Here is a 26232-nt window from a genome sequence, read left to right on the forward strand (position 1 = left end):
AAACTTTTGACTCTTTTTGACCATATAAGTTTTTTTGTTGATACATAATAATTGTACATATATTTATAGGGTACATGCGATATTTTGATACATTCATACAATGTGTAATAATCAAATCAGGGTAATCACTAGCAAACATTGATCATTTCTTTTGGGAACATTCCAAATCTTTTAGCTATTTTAAAATACACAATAAATTATTGTTTACTATATTTACCCTACTGTGTGTGCTAGCAAACACTCAAGCTCATTCTTCTTATATATCTGTATATTTGTATCCATTAGCTGACTTCTCTTTATCCTCCCCTCCTTGGTCACTTCCCAGCCTCTGGTAACCACCATTCTACTCTCTACCTCCCTGAGATACATTTTTTTAGTTCCCACATACAAGTGAGAACATGTTATATTTGTCTTTCTGGGCCTGGCTTCTTTCCCTTAATATAATGTCCTCCACGCTCAGCCATATTGCTACAGGTGACAGGATTATATTCCTTTTATGGCTGAATAATATTCCATTGTGTATATCTGCCACATTTTTTTTTCGTTCATTCATCCACTGATAGCCACTTAGGTTGATTGTGTATCTTGGCTATTGTGAATAGTGCTGCAATACACATGGGAGTGCAACTCTCTTCTACACACTGATCTCCTTTCTCTTGGAGATATACCTAGCAGTGGGATTGCTAGAACCTACAGTATTCTTTTTTCTTTCTTTTTCTTGAGACAGGGCCTTGCTGTAGCACTCAAGCTGGAGTGCAGTGGCATGATCACAGCTTACTGCAGCCTCACCCTCCCAGACTCAAGAGATACTCCTCCCTCAGACTCCCGAGGAGTTGGGACCACAGTTGTGCACCACTGCACCTGGCTAACTTTTTTTTTATTATTATTATTATTTGTAGAGGGGTCTCAGGATGTTACCCAGGCTGGTAGTATTTCTATTTTTAGTTTTGTGAGAAACCTCCATACTGTTCTCCATAATGGCTGTACTAATTTGCAATACCAAGAACAGTATACTAGAGTTCCTTTTTCTTCGCATCCTTACCAGCATTCAGTCTTTATCTTTTTGATGATAGTCATTTTACCTGAGGTCGATGATATTCCATTATGGTTTTGATTTGCATTTTTCTTATGATTAGTGATGCTGAACTTTTTTTTTTTTTTTTTTTTTTCATATACTTGTTGGCTATTTGTAAGTCTCTTTTTGAGAAATGTCTATCTGGACCATTTGCCTACTTTTTAAACTTTTTTTTTTTTTTTTTTTTTTTTTTTTTTTTTTTGCTAGTGAGTTGCTTGGATTTCTTATATATTCTGATTATCAATCCTTTGTTGGATAGATAGTCTGCAAATATTTTCTCCCACCATTCTATAGGTTGTCTCTTTAATCTGTGGATTGTTTCTTTTGTTACTTGGGTAAATCTATTAGCCCGTTCTGAATCCCTTGTTCTCAATTACAACTCCATTCAGCTATCTTCTCCTATTCTTAATTTTGCCTGACCCTCCTAGATTTTCTTGTCACATGTGTGAGTTTCTTAAAAGAAAAGATTGTGTCTTGCTCATCAATTTATCATTAGATTCTAGCATAGTATCTGGCAGAGGTTGAGATGCTAGGGTAAGACAGTCCATTTGCAATGTTTTATAAACTAAAAACTAATTTACAGACTTACATCTTTTTATATTGCAATCAAATTGCAGTCAGTTAAGGGTATTTTGTTGAGAGCAGCTGGATTTTTATTTTTTGTGTTTTTTTTGGTGCAAAATCAACAGAAATGCAATGCAATTGATCAGTCAATATTACTTGTATGTGGATATAGGAATTCTGAACCATCCCACTATCAGGTTCTTTTACATGATGGAGTGTTCAGTTAATTTTTTCCTCTACTTTCTTCCTTTCTACCAATATTTTCCAGCTTTATTTCTCTTCCCTACTTCTAGTTTTCACATTCCATAGGACATCCATAAAATGCCTCTAGTGAATAGCTAAGATACTCTTATCATTTTGGACAAAATCACCTAGGAAAACACCACCTGTCAATAAATTCAGTTTTCTGCTTTCCTACTTGCCTACACCAAAGCTGTAAACCATTACCAAAGAAAAATCACAGGGAAAAACAAGAATATCTCAACAACACATTCTTAGTTGAGCCATTGAATCATAATATTGCTGAGCCTTAATTTGAATCTCAGTCTCCTCAAATCTGTTTTGTCTCCCTGATTTCGACAATCTTATTTCTCTTCCTCTATGTCTTTACTGAACCAGACCGTCTTCCTCATGCAAATGATCTTGTCTACTAATACCTACAGAAAGTAGAACTTTTCAGGTGAAAATAACCTTAAATTGATGATATACAAGCTACCCACACATCCTCCGTTTATATGCTCCTTTAAAATGCAGTGCATGCTCCTTAATATTCTCTTGTGTCTTCCGTATCCCAATTCCTCCAGTCTTCTCAACACTTTGCTGCTCAGTCTATTTTCTGTCTTCAAATTCCCACTTAATACATCTTTCAAAAAGGTGAAATCATATTTGTCATCAGAAATAATTTATTTAAGCCAATGTGTCTATCTACTACTGAGCTGTTCTCCCTTTCCATCTGTAATTCCTGTAAAAGACATATTTCTCACAATTTCTATCCAGTCATTCTCATCCTTCAACAAACTGGAATGTGGCTTCTGCCCTTGACTGTTTCGTAGAAGCTGGCCTTTCTTCAGCCACAAACAATTCCTCTGTGACAAAACTCAATGCAGGAAATAAATAATTGAGAAGTGGCAATGTGCTAGCAGCTCTCACTGTCGCCTCGTCGGCCTCGGCATCCACTCTGGCAGCACTTGAGCAGCCCTTCAGTCCACCACTGCACTGTGGGAGCCCCTCTATGGGCTGGCTGAGGCGGGAGCTGGCTCCCTCTTCTTATGGGTAGGTGTGGAAGGATAACCACAGGTGGGAACCAGGGCTGGGCGTGGTGCTCACAGTCCAGAGCGGGCACGGGGACGGGGTCAGCAAGCCCCACACTCAGAGCCGCCAGCCTGCGCCCTGGCCCAGGGTAGTGAGGGGCTCAGCACCCGGGCCAGCAGCTGCAGAGTTTGCACCGGGTCCCCCAGCACTGCCGGCCCACATGCACTGCGCTCCAATTCTCACCCGGCCTCAGCTGCCTCTCCTCAGGGTAGGGCTCGGGAACTGCAGCCCGCCATGTCCCAGCCCCCCTACTCTGCGGTGGGCTCCTGCTAGGCCCAAGACTCCCCGACAGGCACCGCCCCCTGCTTCATGGTGCCCGGTCCCATCCACCGCCCGAGGGCTGAGGAGTACAGGCTCGGCTGGGGACTGGCGGGCAGCTCTGCTTGCAGCCCCATTGCCGGATCCACTAGGTGAACCCAGCTGGGCCTAGTGGGACTTGGAGAACTTTTATGTCTAACACTCTGTATCTAGCTAAAGGATTGTAAATGCACCAATCAGCACTCTGTCAAAACGGACCAACCAGCTCTCTGTAAAATGGACCAATCAGCTCTCTGTAAATTAGACCAATCAACTCTCTGTAAAATGGACCAATCAGCAGGATGTGGGTGGAGTCAGATAAAGGAATAAAAGCAGGCTGCCTGCGTGAGCAGCAGCAACCTGCAAGGGTTGACTACTATTTGTGGAAGGTGTTTTCTTTTGCTCTTCATAATAAATCTTGCTGCTGGTCACTGTGTGGTTCATGCCACTTTTATGAGCTGTAGTACTCACCGCTAAGGTCTGTAGCTTCACTTCTGAAGCCAGAGAGACCACAAACCCACTGGGAAGAATTAACAACTTCAGATGCTGATACACTCACCTCCAGGGTCTGCAGCTTCACTCCTGAAGTCAGCCAGACCACAAACCCGCCCGAAGGAAGAAACTGCGGACACATCTGAACATCTGAAGGAACAAACTCCGGACACAGCATCTTTAAGAACTATTTAACACTCAGCGCCAGGGTGTGCGGCTTCATTATTCTCAAAGGCAGGGAGACCAAGAACCCACCAATTCCGCAGAATGACCTAGTAATAACAAAGATTTTTTTGGGCCAGGTGCAGTGGCTCATGCCTGTAACCCTGGCACTGTGAGAGGCTGAGATGGGAGATCACTTAAGGTCAGAAGTTCGAGACCAGCCTGGCCAACATGGTGAAACCCCTACTCTACTAAAAATACAAAAATTACCTGGGCATGGTGGCACATGCGTGTAATTCCAGCTACTCGGGAGGCAGAGGCAGGAGAATTGTTTGACCCTGGGAAGCAGAGGTTGCGGTGAGCTGAGATCTCACCATTGCACTCCAGCCAGGGTGCCAAGAATGGAACTCCATCTCAAAAAATATATAGATAGTTGTTAGGAAAATACTATATTTACATTTTCAGTCCTAGCTTGCTTCTGGTTCCTGACACAGACATACCTGTTAGTATTTCTCACAAGTGTCTATCATACCTCTATGAGTTCCTACTTCAGTAAACAGCACCTTAATCCACCCAGTTGTTTAAGTCAGAAATCTGGGTGTCTTTATTGGTATGTTCCCTGAATCTTCCTCACATCCAGTCCCATCAGGATTTACTCAAAAATCTGGGAATGGTTCTTAACTGGCTTAATGCTGAAAAGCCTTAGAAAGACCATATGACCCTGTAAGATCACACCATGCCTACCACTTTCCTCTTCAATGAGTATGCTCCAAACACATTGCCTTCGTTTAGTTTTTAAAATATGTCTTGCTTTTACATCCCTCTAGGCCTCAGAATTCCCTCTTCTCACTGTGTGGTATCCTCTTCATCCATCAATACCTTTTCATCCTTTAGGTTTTAGCTAAGATATTCCCTCAAAGACATTTTTGAAACCATCTCCCTCTAACTATATCAAGTTATATCAAGTTTCTCTTTTATTCACTCTCAAAACACACTGTAATTTTTCTTGATTGAATTTAATGAGATTTTTATAAATTAATGCTATGTGATTTCCTTATCAGACAAGCCTTATGAGATAAGAAACTATGTCTCTCCAATACTCAGCACAATCATATAGATAGTAACTGCTTACTAAATATGTTGATTTTATGTTTTTCTACTATAATTAGCACATAATCATAGTACAAAAAAAGTCACCAGAATAAAATATGTAAGCTAGACACTTTGAATTACTTTTAACCTAAATAAAAAAGATCAATTATCATAAAACATCACAGATTTAGAAAAAAAAAAAAAAAAAAGTAAAGGCAAAATTCAACTGTACAAAGCAGGTAGCCTTTACTTTCGTAATCAACATGAGGTTAGAAACTATTTTGTAAATTCAAATCAAGTCTTCATTTATAAACACTTTATTTCTTTGATAGTTTTATTATTTTAAAACTTCAAAATTAATATATATTCCAAAAATGTTAATGATAAATGAGAACTGTAGCTCTGTGATTAGGTCTTCCAATTTCTTTATACATACACACACAGACACACACAGAGCTATGTGTACATATATATATTTTTATAATGTCCATAATCGTAGCAATGAAATTTCAGGTCATAGATTTAAATCTTTATGCCTATTACAGGGCTTCTGGCCTCTGGAGGGATCTTGTTTAAGATTGTTAAAGATAGCATTCACAGTTAGAGTCCTAACCTTGGTAGATCATTAAATAAGAAACTACTAATGAGACATTCACTTCCTCTAGCCAATGCTTCTTTTTTATTCAGCATGACAGAATCCACACCATAACTGCAAAGTAATCTGTTTTGTTTTGGAATCATAATTACATATTGACAAGTTAAACTGTGAGACCTAAATAGGGGAATTTAAGCTATTATGGGAGCATTCTCATGGGGAAAACCTAAAGGGACATCAATTATTTTGCCACAATCTCACTCCTTTTCAATTTTCCATTCTTGTGTGCAATGAAATCCTGGGAGAAAAGAAGCTATAAAAATACTGGATGCAATACATTGCCAGGAGATTGAGAAATAGCTTCTATGGGTAATTAAAATAAAAACAGGCACAACTCATCAGTGAACGTATTCAAAGGAAAACATTTCTATCAGTGCAATATATTTATTTTTATTTTTCATATAAATTTACACTGAAAAACTATAATATCAAACTATATATGAAATACATATAATTATGAAGATATTATAACTGCTTGAATAAAAACAACACATAACCTGATGGAAAAAGTAATTGACACAATTATCTCACTGAAAAATAACCTGGTATTATATAATTTAAATTCATTTTAAAAATCTTTGCTACTGTTCCATGAGATCAGAATTATTGTTATTGATTTTTTCAGTGAACCAGTCTACTAACAAATAAATATATAGGAAATTAAAATTAGAAATATTACCATATATACTATTTGCCAATAATATATAAGTTAAGATGGATTTTAACATAAAAAATATTATTTCCAGAATTGATTCATCTTAAGCATAGAATTATTACTTGCAGGAACAAAACTCTATCCTGGACTTCAGAAACAGGAATTATAAAGTAAATAATAGAATCCAAAATGAATAATGAAAGCATTTTTAAAATTTAAATTTTTTTTCATTAATGACATTAAAAAATAATATCTGTATTATCAATATTATGTGAATTCTATATTTGAAGCACAAAATACTTACATTGAAAGAAAGCTTGGTATGCTCTGACACCTATTTTGGAGATTTGTCATTGTCCCTCGTCACTCAGTAGCCCAGAAATACACTGCATAGGATAGATAGTTCATATCTGTATTTCTATTACTTTTGTACCCCACTCCCCGCCCCGCTAACACACACAAATTGAAATAGAAACAGCCTGGCTTACTGATAGGAGATTGCTGTCACATTTTCCTAAGTTTTTCAGTTCCACTTGAGTTGAAGAGCATTAGTTATTGGTTAAAAGAGGGTTTTCAGAGTTATGGATTTTAGCACTTTGTTGACAGGATTCAGATGCTCGGCAAACTTGGCTAAAACCTAGAAAGTGACAGATGCGTGAAAAGTTGAAAAAATAGGACACATAACTGTAAGCTCAGCTGATAAACTTCTGCCAGAGATTTATTATTTCTTAAAGTGCGGATTCTGAGAGAAAGGTAGAAAAATTATAATCACAAACTAATTTCTGGTCCCTTAATCACAACTAGTGATTAGCCTGAAATCAAAATTAATATTTGTCTCTATGTAAAAGGTATACTGTATATTTATCAAGAGAGGTATAGATTATCTAAAAGTTTATTTTATGTATTTTCCCTAACGTATTCAATATACTCCATAAAGACACTTGAAGCAAGTAAAAAATGTAATATTACAAAGATACTTGTAAAGTAGAAAAATTTACTTCTTCAGATAATTTGTTAAAACATTCTTCAGCATCAAGGAAAACGTCATACCTTCTAGCCTCATATGATCTTCCTATTTGAATGTGGTATTTACCTACTCAGGGGAGGCTGAAGCTGTAGTGAGAGTTTTCAACAGTGAGAACTGACTTTTGAGTTGAATATTATTCGTTGTCTGACCTCAAACAAATTATTTAGGTTTCATGAGCTACAATTGTTTTTCATCTTTAGAGTGAGGATAATAGCTACCCACCCTGCAGGATGGATGGCCGAGAGGATGAAATACTTGTAGTCAGCCTGCTGTGGGGCCTGGATAAGCACTCTACGTGTTTGTTGAGTGGTTGTAGTTTGACTCATGGGAATGAAACAACTAGAAATTTTGCTTTTGATAGCACCTCTAAAACAGTGATCTCAAATGCTTCCATTTCAGACTAGCATATTTTACAAGAAAAGAACAAATGTACAGAACTAGAAGCTATATTGAAGTCTCCAATGGTTCATGCGTTAAGTAGAAAAAAGAGAAAGTCAGGCTTTGAATGGTCCATTGAACATCTAATTTCTTGTATTTATTCTTCTGTGTAAACAATGCTAAAAACAATGATTGTCACATAATGACACATAATATGAGCTTAGAAAGTCAATTCAGTAGCCATTTTGGGAGCCAATTGAGTTCACCCTGCTCTCTGCCAACTAGCCACACTTTCCTCTTCCTGTGAATTTCCAGTCAGTCTCTATGCTTCTTAAATCTTTGCACATCTGAGTGATGCTTTAATGTCTCTGCAAGGCAAGGTAACTTACAATTCCATCATTGACCCTTTTGGAGACACGCATTGTGGGCCTTTGTTTTGTTGCCGTAGGAGATAAAGAAGACCTATAAATCAACCAGTAAGGACTGGGACCTGTAGAATAAACTTTCTCTCCATTGTTTAATGGCCACAAAAATTGCATATGTAATAGAAGCCCCTCTATTCCACAGGTACATGGTTCCTTAATTGCCTTGTCTGTAGTTTTGGCATGTATAATAAATAAGAAACTCTTTCTCCTAAAATTGATGTTCCCATTAGTTTTATTTTGCAGTAGTCATTAGCCACAACTAAAATATAAATATATAAATCAAAATAAGTGTTCCATAATGGAGATAATAAAATCTACTACATAAAACGGCTTCATCTAAATATACTGAAGTATATCAGCAGCCCAAAATGCTAAACTTCAAACTGGAAAAATATTGCTTCAGGGACAAGCAATGTTAAATTATTATCAAACAAAATAGTGCCATATTAATTTGTTGAAGGTCAAAAACATGAATAGGAAAATGACTGCTATGAGAAATACATTCCAATGGTAGAAAAATAGATTTTCTATGCTGACAGTTTTGCTGTGAGCCTGGACATCTGATACCATGGTGTGATGGGGAAAAGAAGAGGTAAAAGGAAACTATCAATTGTAATAATTGTGGCAATAAAATTATAGCGAAAAATGGGCATGTAAAGTCAGTTAGATTGGACCTATTTATGTATACTCATCCAATAAAAAGATTTGAAGTGGCTTGATTGTCTAAATGAGTACACTAAAATAGTGTCTGGCACACAGTAGGCTCTTAAATATTTGAGGAGAAAAAGAAGGATAAAAGGTAGCAAGGAAGGAAACATGATAAAGGTAGGATTCGTCTTAGATCTATTTGACAAAACTAGTGTTCTTAACTATTAAGTTAGAAAGAAGTAATCTTCAAAGACCCCTCACTTGAGCACATTAAGTGAGCTGACACTGGAGATAATTTCAAAAGTCCAGGTAACATTTTCAGAGTCAAAATTAGATCTACACCATAAAAAGATTTTTGAAGATGTTCAAATACCTTTCTTTTATATATCTTTTATCTCTTAAGTTTCCAGGAGCAATAGGATCTATGCATCTCTAAAGATTATAGATTCAAGTCTAACAGAAATATGTTATTGTTAGAGTAAATGAATATTTGAATTACAAGTTAATAAATAATTTCCTATAGTATCTGTACACAAACTTTGTATTTTCTTTACCTCATGTAAATCTAACGAAATATTCTCTTATAATTCTGTATCAACTTAAAACATCTTTGTTAAATTATTTGTCTTTTTTTCTAAGAACTATTGGCATATACAACTATTTATTTTGAGATTATTTTCTTACTAGGTTGTTGGAGGCCTAGGATCTAGTGTTATATTCGGTTTTCTATCCTCGATACCTATCATTCTGTCTGGCACCTGGGAAATTGCCCATAAATTTGTGTTAAATAAGTATATGTCTGTTATTAGCATAAATGCATGTATAGAAAAAGTCATTAAACCTTGATGGAAGTGCCTAATATTGTCAAATGCTCAGAAATACAGAGTGGGTGGTGGTGGGAAGTATTTGTCAATGGTATGGACATCTTTCTGGGGTGATAAAAATGTTGTACAGTCATTAACACTATCAACTTTAGAACATTTTTATCACCCCAAAAAGATGTCCTTACAATTGACAAATACTTCCCACCACCACCCCACACTGTACAGCTTAGCATTTAACAATGAGGCACTTAATTCATAAAGCCATAGAAATGTACACTTTAAATGAGTGTATCCTATAAGCAAATATGTGTCAAAATTGTTAAAAAGACAATAAGCTCAATAATTGCCACATTAATTTTGACGATTTTTCGCCTATCCATGCAAGCTGATGTCAAAAATAACTGAGAACAATCTGAACAGGAGAAGATAGAAGTGACTATGAAAGATTACAGAGGTGAGTATCTTCTTAATGCTGAACATGGCGTTATTTCTATCCACAGTGGTGGTCAGCAACTCTGATCTATAGGCTACAGCCTCTTCAAATTTTATTTCCACTGATATCTTTTCATTTATGAAGCTGTAATTCTTACATTAAAATCTTTATACCCATTTTTGAAAATGCTATGAGAACTACTAAACTTTACCAGAAAATAAGCAATGCCTCACATTCATCACAAATAGAAACCATGAAATGGTAATTTTTGAATTCCAGACAGCAAAACATTGTAAATAGATTATGTCTGGAAAATGGTTTAGCTGACTACAACAAATTTTAAAAAGCAAATGAAAATTTTAAAACCTTAAAACTTCATTGTCACTGGCAACTCAGTATCATTCTATGGATGAGCTAAAATAAGCATTAAGATAGCATAATTGTTAAACCAGATCATATTTTGCTATGTGAAGGTTTCTTGCAATACTGGGTAGTGAATAATAAGGAGATTAACATTAAACACACCATCTGTTGTGCGTTTTTTTGTCTCAGAGAAGATGCACAGCAAAAGTGAATTCCCTGAAGTACAATGTTATCAGAGATGCTTTTAATTATAGTATTTATTCCTTCTCCTCACAAGAACAAACTTACATTGGAAGGGAGAATGCAGATAAAAGATGGGTAAAAGGAAGTACGTTACTTCAAACTTAAAAACAAAAAGTTTTCATCATGAAGCGGAATCATTTAATTACTCTAAGATTTCCTGAAAGGATTTCAATTTCATCCCCCAAAATTGAATTATATCCATGTGTGCCCAAGAAATGAAGTGTGCCAGGTGCTGCTGTAAAAACGAGCAACTTAATGGCAGTCCCCATTTCTTTCTTCAGTCTCTTTGTGGTTTAATTGCTTACCACTTGAAGTTGTGCCTCAGAGATCTACATAATAATACAAAACTTACACCGTCCACCAGTCATCCTATTTAGATCTTGAAAAATGTACCTCATCTAGTCTGCATAATGACTATTCATATGGATATGGAACAGAGGATCAGCTAATCTATTTCTCTTCATGTCGTTGTCCCTTTTCAGTGTAGAATTTAAATCTTCCTCTGGAAAGCCAATGAGAATCCCATGCTTCAGGAAATCACTCTGGGTAATGTCTTAAGACCAAAGCATATATCATTACACACCTAACCTATCATAATGAGATAGAAAAGTACTCTTATTTTTATTAAAAAGGACAGAAATTGCATTCTGTTATCTTAAAAAATAATAATTTTGGCTTACCTTTGGAATTTCACATTGTTACATTCCATATTAGAAGAATAGGTTATATCTTTACTAGATGGCATCATGCTAATAATAATCTGGATAAGGTAAAATGTTGTGAAGTCATTTAAGTAATTATCTGATATTTCACTCATCTCAAAAAGCTAATCATTTCACATTAAAGATAAAATAATGCCGTGCGTGGTGGCGTGTATTTTGTAAAAATACAACAATTAGCCTCATGTGGTGGTATGCACCTGTAGACCCAGCTACTTGGGATGCTGAGGCAGGAGGATCTCCTGAGCCTGGGGGGTGGAGGTTGCAGTGAGCCAAGATCATGCCACTGCACTCCAGCTGGGTGACAGAGTGAGACTCTGTCTCAAACAAATGAATAAAATAAATAAATAAATAAATAAATAGATAAAATATTAACGAGTTGACTGATATTTGCTACTTCAAGAGAGCCTTGTTCTTTTAGCATTTCTTTATATGAAAGATATCTTTGTGTGAACTCCCACATTCAGTGTAATTACCTTAGGTTATATTTTATAAACATTTCCAATGCTGAAGGTACTATGAAGTCCAGTGTCTTGTCAAACTATGACTTTGGTCACCACTACCTAAACAGTATGGAGGGATAAACAATAAATAGACAACTAGATTTCAAATAGTAAATACAAATCCTCTATTTACTCTCCACCCAAACACGTGATTACCTCTCATTTGGTTTAGATTCCTCCTTTTACTTGAACCCCTCTACCACGTTTATTAGTCTTTTAGACTTCATTTACATTTTGTCCTCTGCTAAATAAGATCCATACGTGGGCATAAGAATGCTCTTGAAATTGTGTGTGCATGTGGTTTATTTATTTTTTTAATTATTATTATTATTATTTTTTGCATTGGTTCATTTTGGTGTCATGAACTATTTGCATAATGAGATTAAAGAAACAAATATCCTCTTCAGAAAAAATGCATATACACATTTAATAAAATAAATAAATGCATAAACCCACCTACAACATCATGTTCATTTTAACTTACTCGATTATAATTTCTTACCACTTGATTGTCTACTCAATGTTTAAGAATAAAACTCTTAGGCTGGGCGCTGTGACTCACGCCTGTAATCCCAGCGCTTTGGGAGGCCGAGGCAGGTGGATCACGAGGTCAGGAGATTGAGACCATCCTGGCTAACACAGTGAAACCCCGTCTCTACTAAAAATACAAAAAATTGGCCGGGCGTCGGGGGACGCGCCGATAGTGACAGCTACTCGGGAGGCTGAGGCAGGAGAGTCACTTGAACCCAGGGGGGCGGAAGTTACAATGAGCCGAGATTGCAACACTGCACTCCAGCCTGGGAGACAGAGAACTCCCTCCCCCAGCCTCCCGAGAAAAAAAAAAAAAAATTAGAATAAAACTCTTTGAAATAGTTTGTCATTTCTTGCTCTATTTAATCATATTCTCTGTTTAGCAAGAATTAGCTGTTTCGATAGGAAAAGCCTAAGAATGCTACTTCCACTGTGAAACAAACATAATTTTTGTAAGAAGGTTTTTTGTTTCTTCATTTTATGGAACAGAGAAATATAACTTCTTGCTAACTGTTCCAAGAGTTTAAAATGATGGCCAATAGAAATACTATCATCATTTTTTAAATCTACAGCTCACTACATGTAGGTTATACAGATGGTGTGAGCTGATGTTACCATTTACATAGTCAAACTATAATTTGGCCTTTCCTCCTTTGTGTATATTTTCTTTCATGTAAGAAGCCCAAAACCTACACTCACAAGTAAGATTACTTCCAAACCCATTGCAGACACTGATTGTTTGGGAGAACCCAGTCAAGTAGTATGTTGTGTTTGATTTGAGTCAGTGGCTTTGCGAGGAACGAAAAGCATCTGGCTAACTTTTTAATTTATGAAAGGATTGTGATTTGGTTATTAGATAGAGTAGAAACTTGTGGTTAAGGAAAAGGGATACCTTCACCTTATGAACTATATCTTACAAGTTTTATATGATATTAATAGAACACTGAATCACAGTGCAATATCTCAAAGCAATCCAAATAAAATCTATACTCAACAGAATCATTTTGGAGTACAGAATTAATCATTCAGTACAGAATTTCTCCCAAAAGCAACAATTCCAAGATTGATACTAAATATTACTGCTAAAAACAACCTAGGCATTTTATTTTGCTTACAAGTTTCCTAAAGTTGCTAAAATATTGAACAAAGTTGATAAATATTAGATACTGTCACCACACAATCCTTAAATAAGTGATTCATTTAAGTTTCAGTTATCATTCAGGATCAATGGATTCATTATGCTGCTATAACATTTATTTAAACTCAAATTCATATTTTTCTAGATCATTTCTAACTCTAGAAAAATATGATTTAAATATTTTTTATAATAGTCTTCATCATATTAAAGGCTATCAAAATATATCACTCCTAATTCAAACAGCATTTATTTAACTCCAAATATACACAAGGAATGGTAGTTGATAGAGGAAGGAATGAAATACAGTTATTGGCCTGCAGAGGCTCACGATGGAAATGGGAGGCCGTTTTTTAACTGCTAAGAAGCACCTATCTTAAGAATATGAGGTGAAGAGTTTAATTGCAACTAGCAATAAGCTAAGAACACTGCAAAAACAAGGTGGTATTTAAAATGTAGATAAATAAAATTCTGTTATGTAACGAAAGTGAAATAGTCATCCTAGTTGGAGAAAATTGTTTGTAGAAAGGCATATCATTAGAAAACAAAGGCATATGATTGGGGGTAGGGGGGTTGGGTAGAATTAGAAATTTGAGTGACTGAGGTATGGGGGTTCATATTCAGAGAATGCCCCAACAACTCCAAAATATCGAGGAGGTGGTGTATGCATTTATTTATTTTATTAAATGCATATGTGCATTATTTTTCTGAAGAGAATTTTTATTTCCTGTATGAGACACATAAAAATAGAAAATTCTCTTTGTACTATATAAAGTTTTGATTATCTGTGAGAAATTGAAACTAGTTAGGTAGTTTTTCAATATAGCTGGGACCTTTACCATCCCTCAAAAAAAAACCTGATGCAACTAAAATTAATGTAAATGTATATCTCCCCTTATTTTTTAACAGATTCTTATCGCTGCTTTCCTGAGCAAACTTCCTGAATAAATAAGAATAATGAAATTTCCTTCCTGCCTTATCAATCTATTTTTCAAAATAAAATATGTTGCTTTAAAAATATTTTATCTCTTCATTTAAGAACTTAAAAAAAATTTCAGAAATCAGATCCCTTAACACATTCCCCACTATTCATTATTTTATCTTAAAAATAGTTGCACTGTCATAAAATGAAAAGCTAATGATACTAACACTAGGCAGACGACTTGATGATAACCTCACTTATTCTGTCAGAGAACCTCAGGAGTGGCCTGTGATGCCACTGGTCTTTTTTTTTCTTTTCTTTTCTTTTCTTTTCTTTTCTTTTCTTTTCTTTTCTTTTCTTTTCTTTTCTTTCTTCTTTTCTTTTAAAGGACTAGGAATTACATTAGACTGTATTGCAGTGTGCAGAGGTGAACAAATGATCTTAGAATAAGAATATATGACCAACAAATTCAGTTTTGGTTTGGACCTAAGACAAAGAGACAAAAAGTGGTCTTTTGTGGTCAACCCTCTGCATTTCAAGCAGAGCCCATTAAATGAGTGATTTATCTTCGGTCAAGACTATTGGGTTAGCACATTATATCTCTGTGAGATAAGCTTGCTCCATTTCAACCCACATCAAACAAAGACCTTATTGAAAAGTTCTAGCTATGAGACAGGAGCAAGGGAATGCATTCACAAATAAGAGTCAGAGGATACACTTGTTAACTAAATGATGGCTAATAGGTTTATTTAGATTATTCAATAGATACAGGGAGAAATGAGTATAAATAAACTAAAAGTAGGGAAAGTATCAGCATAATGACAGATTAATGATACAATATTTGCAAAATGAAAAAATATCAGTGATCCGAAGTAATGCTATGTAATGGACACACACACACACACACACACACACACATACATACACACACACACACACACAGAGAGAGAGAGAGAGAGAGAGAGAGAGATACATTAACTAAAATTTAAAATTTAGAAATTAAATTATAGATTGTTCATTTTCATTGAGTCTGGTTTTCAACCCAAGCAATGCTTTTTGGAACAAAGTAATCACTGTGACATCATATGCATTCCTGAGAGAAGATCTAAGTGTGCACCTGTTTGCCTTTGCAGCAACATCAAATGGTTGGGGCTCTCTTCCTCCAGGAGGCTAGCCCAGGCTACTTGGTACAGACGTCTCAAGGTTCACAGCAATAAACAGAGCAAAATCCAATATGAAAACACTTTTCAAGGCTCTGCTGGCACCACATTTGTTAACACATAATTGGCCCAAGGAAGGGAAATTACACTCCTAGATGGATTGTGTGGCGAAATATATTTCACCACTAGACAAGAGGAGTTGCAAAATATTGACACATCAAAAAACCCTACTGTAATACTATTATTATACAATATACTCATGACTTAAAATTTTAGGTGGCAAATGTGGAAATAAATTCAAAGTTCCTGGTAGTAACATAATCTGTTATTTCTAAAAATAGATTTTAAACAACCTCTCATATCATCATGGAATCAACACTTTTGTGGTTGCAAAAGTAAGTAGATTTTATTGACTGAAACACTACTAATTCCTTGACCATATGAATGTAACTTATTAGCAGGAAAAATGAAAATAAAATTAATATTATCACTGCGAATATGGCATCCATCAGCTGGGCACAGTAATCCCAGCACGGGAGGCCAAGGCAAGAAGATCACTCGAGCCCAGGAGTTCCAGACTAGCCTGGGAAACATCGTGAGACTTTGTCTCTGCAAAAAATATTTGAAAATTAGCTGGGCACGGTGGCACAAAACTCTAGTTTCAGCTACTCAGGAGCTTGAAGTAAGAGGATCCCTTGAGCCCAAAGGGTTGAGGCTACAGTGAGACATGATTGAACCACTGTAGTCCAGCCTGGGGAACAGAGTGAGACCCTGTCTCAAACAAAACAAAACAAAACAAAACAAAAAGACTACGGTATAAATCAAGGAGTTAGAACACAATAAAAAACACAAACATACAAACAAAAAGAACATCATATTAAATAGAAAAAAAGATCTCAGATCTCATCTTCATTAGCTACCATCTTCTGAGTAATTATATAAAGAAAATCTGAAGGCAATGTTGTTTTAGCACTCTAAAGGTAAACCACCCTCAGTAACCATGAAATCTACTTAGCTGCTGTCATCACTACATGCTTCCAGCTGGGAGAACATCAATGTCTGTTTTCTGAGCTCTGAACCTCAGATTATTTATCAGAATTGGCAGATGGATGGCCTAATGCTATGTGAAAATAATACAGTACTCTATGTGTATATGGGTTTCAGGTTTCTAAGATGGTCAGAGGTAGACTTCCTGAATCACTTCCTAAATCATCTTTTTTCATGGTAATGAATGATTCAGCAATACAGCAGAAGTGAACTTGCAGCATAATTAAAAAAATAAGAAGAAGAAAGTTTTGGAGGTTATAAAATCATTCATGAAACTAACTTTCAAATCAAATAAAATATTGCCCAAAGAATCAAGAATGCTAAACAGGTAGAGGATAATAATTCATGAACTTTCACATCTTTAGTGGACTTCATGCTTTTGGATGAATGTCGCTCACCTCTAAGATATCTCTGTTCCTCCCTCCCTCTTGCAGCTATCTTGTTCTTTGATATTCTGGGAGACTGGGCAAAGGAAGAGAAAAACTGACCATAACCTCTTCACTTTTTCTTTACAATAACTTTGTAAAAAATCATTTCTTGCTTGACAGAGCTTCCCTATGGCATTGGGCCACCTTCACATAGACATCTGTAATTTTTCTCCTGCTTGAAACAATCTCCCACACGCCACTCTTGTTAATGACGGAGATACCCCTTGATGGTGCTTAACATTTAATAGTGCTAGAGCTCCAGATTTGCCCAAACAACCTTTTCCATTTACCTTACCTCAAAGGCCTTCTAATTTTTCTTCAGAGACAGAAATCCTTTAAGCCCATTGTATCCTTAGGCTACAAATTTACTGAGATTTAGGTTTCCAATAAGAACGTTGAGATGAATGCCACCATCTCATTTATGAATCAATTTTTGCCCATCGGCTTTTTACTGTTATTACTTTTTATTTTATTTTGCACTCAGAGGAGAGAATCTCATATATATATATGTGTGTGTGTGTGTATATATATACACACACACATATATATATGCACACGTCATATGTTTATTTAAACTGTTGAAAAATTAAATAAAATTAAAATCAGTGCACAAAGAAATTTCTAAATAATTTTTTTGCCCTACAATCTATTATACCTTGTCATTCATTTCTATGTTCACTGGAGAAAGATTCAGGATAAAATTCCTGAGGATTATGTTTAAAGCTGATTAAACAAGTTATTTTCTTGAAGATAATTCATGAAATGCAATATAGCTGACAGTATGATATATGCCATGTAATTGCATGGCTTGGGGTTCTAATGCAGATAGAATGTTGAAGCAAAAAACAAAAAACCTACAGAGAAAAATTCTATTTTTTCAGGGGAATTACAACTCCATTATTATGAGAATTTAAAAAGAAATTTCATAGTTTTATTAAAAAAGAACAGAAAAAGTAGACTTTTAAGTTCCTTAGTAATCAATATTTCTGAAGGATTTCCCATTTTCCATTTGACTTTTGCTCTTTTCAGATGTACATGTTATATAAAATGTTCACTTTTACCTAAGCCAAAATGTTGCTTTAGTTGTTGGTTATCTCTCACCTAGTTTCAAAAGAAAATTAAATGTGTCCTATTCTTTAAACCCAACTAACTGAAGAGTTACTGCATGTTTGCCTTATAAATAAAATATTCCTGTACCTACATAACTTTTCATCATACTTATACTTACAGATTAGAAAGAGCCAGTGTACTTGAAAGAAAGCAATCAACTCTGAGAGCTCTTCAATTACAACAAAATTGTCAGCTAGATAGGAGGAATTAGTACTAGCGTTTGATACCACTGTAGGATGACCATAGGTAACAAAAATACATCATTTAGTTTAATATAGCTTGAAGGAGGATATTGAATGTTTCCAGCATTCAATAAATATTTATGATGATGAATATGCTAATTACCATGATCTGATCACTATATTTTAGATGTAGCAAAACCTTGCTCTGTACCCCATAAATATATATAGTTATTGTGGATCAGTAAAGAAAATAAAATGTAATTAAAAAGTATAGAGTGGAATCTCACGAATATTAAAATATTAATTACAAAATAGCTATATGGGATAGTCATATATGATGCCACAACTTGAAAACCAGAGTTCCATTGATCCCTAGAGGCTCCTAAGTGCCTGGGGGTTATTTGGAGAGGTAGGGATGCTGGTGATGTGGGCGCTGGGATGAATCCTGCTGGGGTGGGCAACAGGCTGAACTCTGGGTCTCTTATCCTATATTCAACTACAACAGCTGTTTTATATTGCAAATAATACTGCACTTGATTGAAAAGTTCTCTAATTTAAGAAATTAAAAAGTTTGAGAATACATATTATAGTTAAATGAAATAATTTTACATCTGGTAAGATTGTGTGACTGCAGAAATTTCACATAGATATTTATTAGGAAGAAGAATATTTTTCCTTTAAATATTAATATTCAAATTATTCCATGTGGTTCTATAAAAAGTATAATTTTTAAAAGGTATGATTTAATAAGAAGGCACAATCCAATATATTATGTCATGTCATGAACCAATGGCATGCCTTATTGGACAAATTAAAAGCAGAGTGTTATGGTTTTTGTGCACACAAAGCTTCATCATCTAATGGGAAAACTAAGGAGAATCCTAACAAAATTAATTCTCTGTCCGTTTCCATAGATGTCATGTAAATTTGTTTCATGTTGTTTTAAGGTTTCCTATTTTTATACATTTGTATAGGTTGCTATGATTTAAACTAACCAATCAACCAAATAAAATTGATGGCAATTGTATTCCAGAGTGATAATTTAAGTACCATGAGATAATGGTCATATTGAGGCTTTGATAAGAAATTCTTAAATCTATAAAAAGCTCTTAACATGATTAATAACTCCAACTAATATTCTAAAGATATTAAACATAATAAACATGAAACAAAGTCTTTTTGAAAGTTATCTAAGTTCATGTTAAACTATGAATTGGTTGTTCCACAACCAAGTGAAACTTAGATTCTGAATATAAAATAATAACTCTCTGGGACAAAAAATCCACATGCTATTTAGCAGAGAATGAGGGTCCCTTCAAGGAAATCTAAATCTAATCTACGTTTACCAGTTTCAGAAAATGACTGGAAGTTAAGCTAATTGCAACATACAACTATTTGTTGAAACTTGTTCTCAGTGTTTGCTTTTGATATTTATTGCACAGATATAGTATAGGTTGAAAACAATGTCTCTTAAAATTTACTTTTCTAGCTTACACTCAGAAATCCTAAAACTAAGTATAGAAGAGTAAGTGTACGTCTTTAACTCCCTAGATTTAAAAAAATTGTATTTTCTTTACATATAGCTCTATTTCTCCATTTATTTCCTCATAGTGATTTATTCTCTTCTTTCATTAAATATATAACATAATAGAACATATAATTTAGCACAAAGTTTTCTTTCTTTTAAATATCAGTATCCAAATAAACCCAAAGCATGTGGTTCTGTAAAAGTATGATTTTAAAAGAGATACAGAATTACACCAAGACTCTAAACAATCTTTACTTGGTGTTTAAAAATATGTACTTCACTTGTTCTTTATGATTTAATGTTTCAAGTTAATGTTAATCTATAATAACCAAACAGAAGTTTGTTTTCTACATTTGTTTCAGTTAAAACATTCTATGGGAATGTTGTATTAATATCCTTAAGGAGGCATCAATCCATAATTCAATTTTTTGTCTTTGAATAATTTTGATATTAGACCTAATTTATTGTTTTGCACATAATAAACCAGTGATATATTGGTTTACACAGAATCTCACACACTTTATGCAGCTCTTTTCATGCCAATATTTTGTAAATACATGATCTAATAAAATATATTTCTTGTTTAAATCTAGATTTTTCTAATATTGCATTTATCTTAAGATAAATCACATTAAAGGTAATAGCAGTACGGAAAATTAAGCCAATATAAACCAAAATTTACACATAGATGGTAACTATCTTAAAAAAAAAAAAAAAAAAAAAAAAACAAACAAACAAAAAAAAACACCTAAGAGCAGAAATCTCACTTTAGGAGTCTTGTCAAGTAGTGTGATCTACTGCAATACAGAAAGCAGCCAAATTAAACAGAAATCAATTAGCATGTAACAAGTAATGATCAGCTATGATTTAAGCTTCAAGGAAATATGAGTTGACTCAGACAGAATAACAACTGGCCTAGAACATATTTTAATTTGTAATTATCTGACAACAATGAATTTTGAATAAGCCAGTAAAAAAAGATCTGCAATGGTTACAGGATGTAAAATATTGAAATAGTATAAAATTGTGATAGTTTAGTTATCTTAATATAAAGCGTTGCAGGGTGCGAGGGGGTACTCATACTGCAAGGAAAACAAGATGATAAAATAATTTAGAAAATTAAATTACCTGCATAATTTAAACATTAAATTATAACGTTACAAGTAAACAAAGTGTGTTCTCATGATTCATCTTGATAGAAAATATCCACTGAAAATATGACAATAAAGAAATAAAATTGGGCCGGGCGCGGTGGCTCAAGCCTGTAATCCCAGCGCTTTGGGAGGCCGAGACGGGTGGATCACGAGGTCAGGAGATCGAGACCATCCTGGCTAACACGGTGAAACCCCGTCTCTACTAAAAAAATACAAAAAACTAGCCGGGCGAGGTGGCTGGCGCCTGTAGTCCCAGCTACTCGGGAGGCTGAGGCAGGAGAATGGCGTGAACCCGGGAGGCGGAGCTTGCAGTGAGCTGAGATCTGGCCACTGCACTCCAGCCTGGGCGACAGAGCGAGACTCTGTCTCAAAAAAAAAAAAAAAAAAAAAAAAAAAAAAAAAAAAAAAAAAAAAAAGAAAGAAAATTGAACACATCTGCTGCTTATGTGAGGTCAACTATTTAATGAGCTCTACATCACCCAGAGAGACTTTCAGGGAGTATAAATGTGATGTGAGCCTCTCTGTAGTAGTACTTATCAACAAATGAAGTGCAAATAAATACAATAAGATAGAGGCCTTTTTTTATAACCTGAAAGTGATTGGACTAAATTCATCATTAACAAAAGGCAAGGTTCAATCAACCAAGCAGTGCTTTATGTTTTAAACAACAACAACAACAACAACAAAATAGAACACAATTTCAGTTAAACTAGAGTTCTGGACATGAAACATGATCAATGCCCTGCCCTTGTTAACTCAGAGATCAGTATTAAGCTTCCAATGAGAGCGGGAAGAAAGGAAGAAAGGGTTTAAAATATTCTATTTAATGCTTTCCTGCGTCAATATTTAAAGTTAATTGATGGTTCAGAACTTTTCAGAGTGCAGCACTACTGAAGTTTGATATATCTTTGGTTTAAGACATTAAAAGCAAAAGAAATTAACTCAATCTACATTGACAGCAGGAACTTATAGTGCTTCTCAAAAACAATCCAGTTTATCTTTATTTTCTGTGATTTTTCTCTTCTAAATATCAAGTGTAGAAGAGAAATTCCATGAATTGAGGATTTTATAGTGTTTTATTCCAGATACATGTGTTTTTTACTAAAACTGGTTTGTCTGAACCTTTTCTCATTTTATCTATGCTGTCTATTGTAAGGTAAATGCAGATTAACTTTCTGTAATATTATTGTAGAAAAGTAACAAACAAAAAGTTCAAAAGAATAGAACAAGGAGAAAATGACCAGAATAAAAGAAGTTATAACAATAGTTGTTTCTTCAGGGGTTAAGACTACTTTACATGAAAATGTTTAGGAAGTGAAATGTATAGAATAGATATGATAATTTAATGTCAGAGGAAAAATTTAAAACTAAAGATAGAAAAAAAAATTTCATGTAGTTGATTTTCTATTATCTTAAATACAAAATAAGCATTATTTGGACATTTACTTTCCACTCCACCTGAAGGTTAAGGATGACAGCAACAACAAATGCACAACGAAAGATACAATCTCAAGAATATGGTGGACAATGAATCCTCAAATCTCTATCAATGGTTCTGTAATCTTATGTAAATTTGGAAATATTTGTTAAGAGCTGATAAAATTTCATGGTACATTTTTGGTATATGATTAAATGTATTGCTTTTACGCACCCAATGTTTACATATAGATGCTTGCTTAATTGAAGAGAATCTTCCGAGGACTATTTCTTCTTATCATTTTGTAAGCCAATTTTAATGATGTTGAATTAATCAGAGCTAGATTTTCACTGTTGTATCAGAAACAAATTATCACGATATGGCTGGAAGACATGGAATGCAATGAATTGATATATGAATTTTAAAAAATAAATTCAGGAAAAGCAGATATGGAATAGATTTTCTATGATTATATATTCTTCCCCTAGAAAGTGGTTTCCATGTGGATACAATAGTCTAAAGCTGAATAAAGATGCAACCATATTGGTAAGTGATGTTGCTTTATGACTGAGTATATATTATTCTGTACATAAAAATCATTTATAACAATGAGAAAACATTAAAATACAAGGTGGTTTTTCTTATAGGAGAAAAATTTTTGACCCTGGTCATGGAGCCAGAGAATCTATTTTTCCAATACCTCCAAAGCATTAGTTAGTAGTATAATTACAAGTATCCACAGAAAACATTCATTTTGAAGTTGAAAGGGGAAAATCTTTGCTTTTGTTTTATTTTTAAATATAGATTTGTGTTTGAAAACCAAAGAGAATACATACTTTTTGCAAAGGATGAAATTTATTTGGAATTTGTTGTACTTTGCTAATAATTTTCTTCAACATGATACCAAATTCTTCTACACATCTATAGAATGTGTACATAGTACTCATCAGAATTTGGAGAATGAAGAGATTAATATTATTACATATAAAGTATTTTTATAGTTTTTAATCATTAGTTTTTCTCAGGAAAAATGGTGTTTTGGACAACACGTGATATGGCATAAGTGACACAGTCACTGTTTTTTAATGCAACATACTACAGGACTACACAAAATATCTATTTGGAAATAGGGCTTTGCTAAAGTTAAGCTAATTTAGAAGTGATGCATTAGGACAGAATATTTTCTGAAGTCAGAATAATATGACTAAGAAATGTGTTATATGAGGGCACAGACAGGAAAAATATCCAAAGCATTTTCAGGAGAACAGTATTCTACTTAGCCAACCACAGCATTTGAACATCACCTTTCAAATCAAAGGCAAAAAGCAAAGAAAACCTCCAGCTATGGCCCTGTGAAAAATCATCCACATGTAAAATTTCTTGAAAGAAACGTGGAACTACCACTCCAACGTCTTACTTTAAGGAAAATAAACAGGTCTTGAATATAAAAATATTGATGAGCCCAGATTATAATTGGTTATGATAGCCAAAATTAAGGTAGCATCAGGTTGCTTTCTGTTTATTTTGTTTTATTTTATTTTATTTTAAGTTATGGATTACATGTGCAGGATGTGCAGGTTTGTTATAAAGGCAAACATGTGCCATGGTGGTTTGCTATACCTGTCAACCCATCACCTAGGTATTAAGCCCAGTATGCATTAGCTATTTTTCCTAATGCTCTCCCCATCCTCCTCCATCATTCCCCAGTGTGTGTTGTTCCCCTCTCTGTGTTCATGTGTTCTCATTGTTCGGCTCCCACTTACAAGTGAGAACATGTAGTGTTTGGTTTTCTGTTCCCGCATTAGTTTGCAAAGGATAATGGCTTCCAGCTTCATCCATGTCCCTGCAAAGGACATAATCTTGTTCCTTTTTATGGCTGCATAGTATTCCTTGGTGTTGATTAAATAAATGATTGCAGCTTCGATAGTTTAAGGACAAATTACAATGAAAAATAAGAGGCTTAATATTGAAAGTAAGGGGAGAGCTACTCCTCCCCTTCTTTTTCTTAGAGCATTAACTTAAAAAAAAAAAAAAAAAAAAAAAAACTTAAAATAGTAAGCCCTTTTCCTTTTCCCTCTCTAAAATAAATACAAACACACACAAACACACACATTTTTCTGAAAACTAGATAGACCTCTTGAGATAGGCCTTATGTCAGTTTAATGGCTCAGGAATGTCTTTCTCAAGAACCTGGGAACATCTCTTTGAAAAGTAAAAATCATCAGGAGAGAAAGCATTTTTTTTTTTTTTTTAAATTTTCCACTTTCTGTGGGAAGGTAGGAGGCTAAATTTTGTGGGAACCTTGCTCCATGTTGCAAACCTACCTCCTGTCATAAAGACATGAGAAATGCAATTATCTTCTGGACACAATCCAATTAACCAACACACATGGTCACCCCAATTACCAGGAAAAGTTATGTTGAACTATGTGTGACAAATGGTCCTGTCAAGTTTTCTTAATTGAGGACTAATTATGGTTTATCTTGAAAACATGGGTATAATGCATTGTATATGCTTGGTTATATAAAGGGGTGAGGTTTCTTTTTGTGTTTGCAGTCTCTTAGTGGATTGCTTATCATGAATATCACATTCTAATTTAAGGCTTATTCAATTATAAGTGTTTTCTTCCTCTATTGCCTTTGTAAAGAGGATTTCTGATTTGTTAGGAGATTGTTTATAATTATAATTGCTCAATAATGACAAAAGTAGACAGAAACGAACAATTCAGGATATTTGCACTAAGAAAAAATACATGAAATATAAAATATATTTAAAAATATGTTTTTTATTAGTAGTGGAATAAAGTAGAATAACTTATGAATAGTCATTGGTAATCACATTCTGCATACAATATATTAACATATAGGAATTATTGTTTTTGTGGATAAAAATGAATAAACACAAACTCTGAAAAGATTGTAAGATTCTTAGCATATAAACACCACTATAAAGTAAGTGAAAAGAGAAGACTGTGACCTTTCAAAATAAACGTAAAATTTAGCATAATCTTCTAGCAGAATAGGATTTTAAAAATGCATAGAATTGTATATGAAACATCCAAGGTCAAAGACTGCATTAATAAACATTAAGAAATATTCATTTTTAATCAATAAGATCATTTAACAATAATTTGTGATAAATCATTACAAACAAAACCAGAATATATTGGATTCCATGATTCAAAAGAAAATCACATCATTTTGATCCAATATCGAAGGTAACTAAGGAATGCAAAATTGTCTTCCATGTTCTGTAGGGATTTATTTTATTTTATGCACAAAAAATGATTAATATTACATACTGTCTTGTCCAGAAAGAGAAAAATTGTTATTCTATGCCTTCATTAAACTTATCTGTTCTCTGTCTCATTTCCCAACAAATGATTCTTTAGTGAATACATAATCAAATTGAACAGCGTCCATTTGTTTCAGAAGAATTTTCACATTTAAAAAATAAAATACAGAGATTAAAATAAGATGATTGCATGTAAGCTTCTGTGCATATATATGCATATTCCCACAAGTATGAGAATACATGCACATATATATCCATATACATGTAAATTTCAAACAGATGCATTATATTTTCATTTCTTCTATATGTTACACATATTACAGGACATTTGCTATTTGAAATCTTTCTTTTTATAATTTTACATGTGACCAACATAATTAAATGGATGCATCAAATATGAGAACATGACAAGAAAGTTCTCCATCACTGGATCATTGTTTTAGCTAAACCATAATATG

General features: G+C 34.2%; 1 protein-coding gene across 8 annotated transcripts in view; it reads right to left on the reverse strand.

Annotated features, from left to right (window-relative positions):
- PCDH9 (protocadherin 9) overlaps window positions 1–26232 on the reverse strand; it is a 957408-nt gene that overhangs the window by 286854 nt on the left and 644322 nt on the right. The window contains exons 5-6 of one of the 8 annotated variants that reach the window (XR_001896925.3): window positions 6792–6940; window positions 6556–6689 (exon numbers count right to left, since the gene is read on the reverse strand). The exons of 6 other annotated variants lie outside the window; for them this stretch is intronic. Coding sequence is in view for 1 of the 2 variants with exons in the window: in XM_017951291.3 (XP_017806780.1) it covers window positions 6852–6940 (89 nt within the window). In the remaining variant the exon portion in view is untranslated. Of the gene's footprint in view, window positions 1–6553; window positions 6941–26232 lie in introns of those variants that run through there. One more of the 8 variants, XM_017951291.3, reaches the window with a different exon arrangement.

Source organism: Papio anubis, chromosome 15, assembly GCF_008728515.1.
Source record: "Papio anubis isolate 15944 chromosome 15, Panubis1.0, whole genome shotgun sequence".
Taxonomy (NCBI): domain Eukaryota; kingdom Metazoa; phylum Chordata; class Mammalia; order Primates; family Cercopithecidae; genus Papio; species Papio anubis.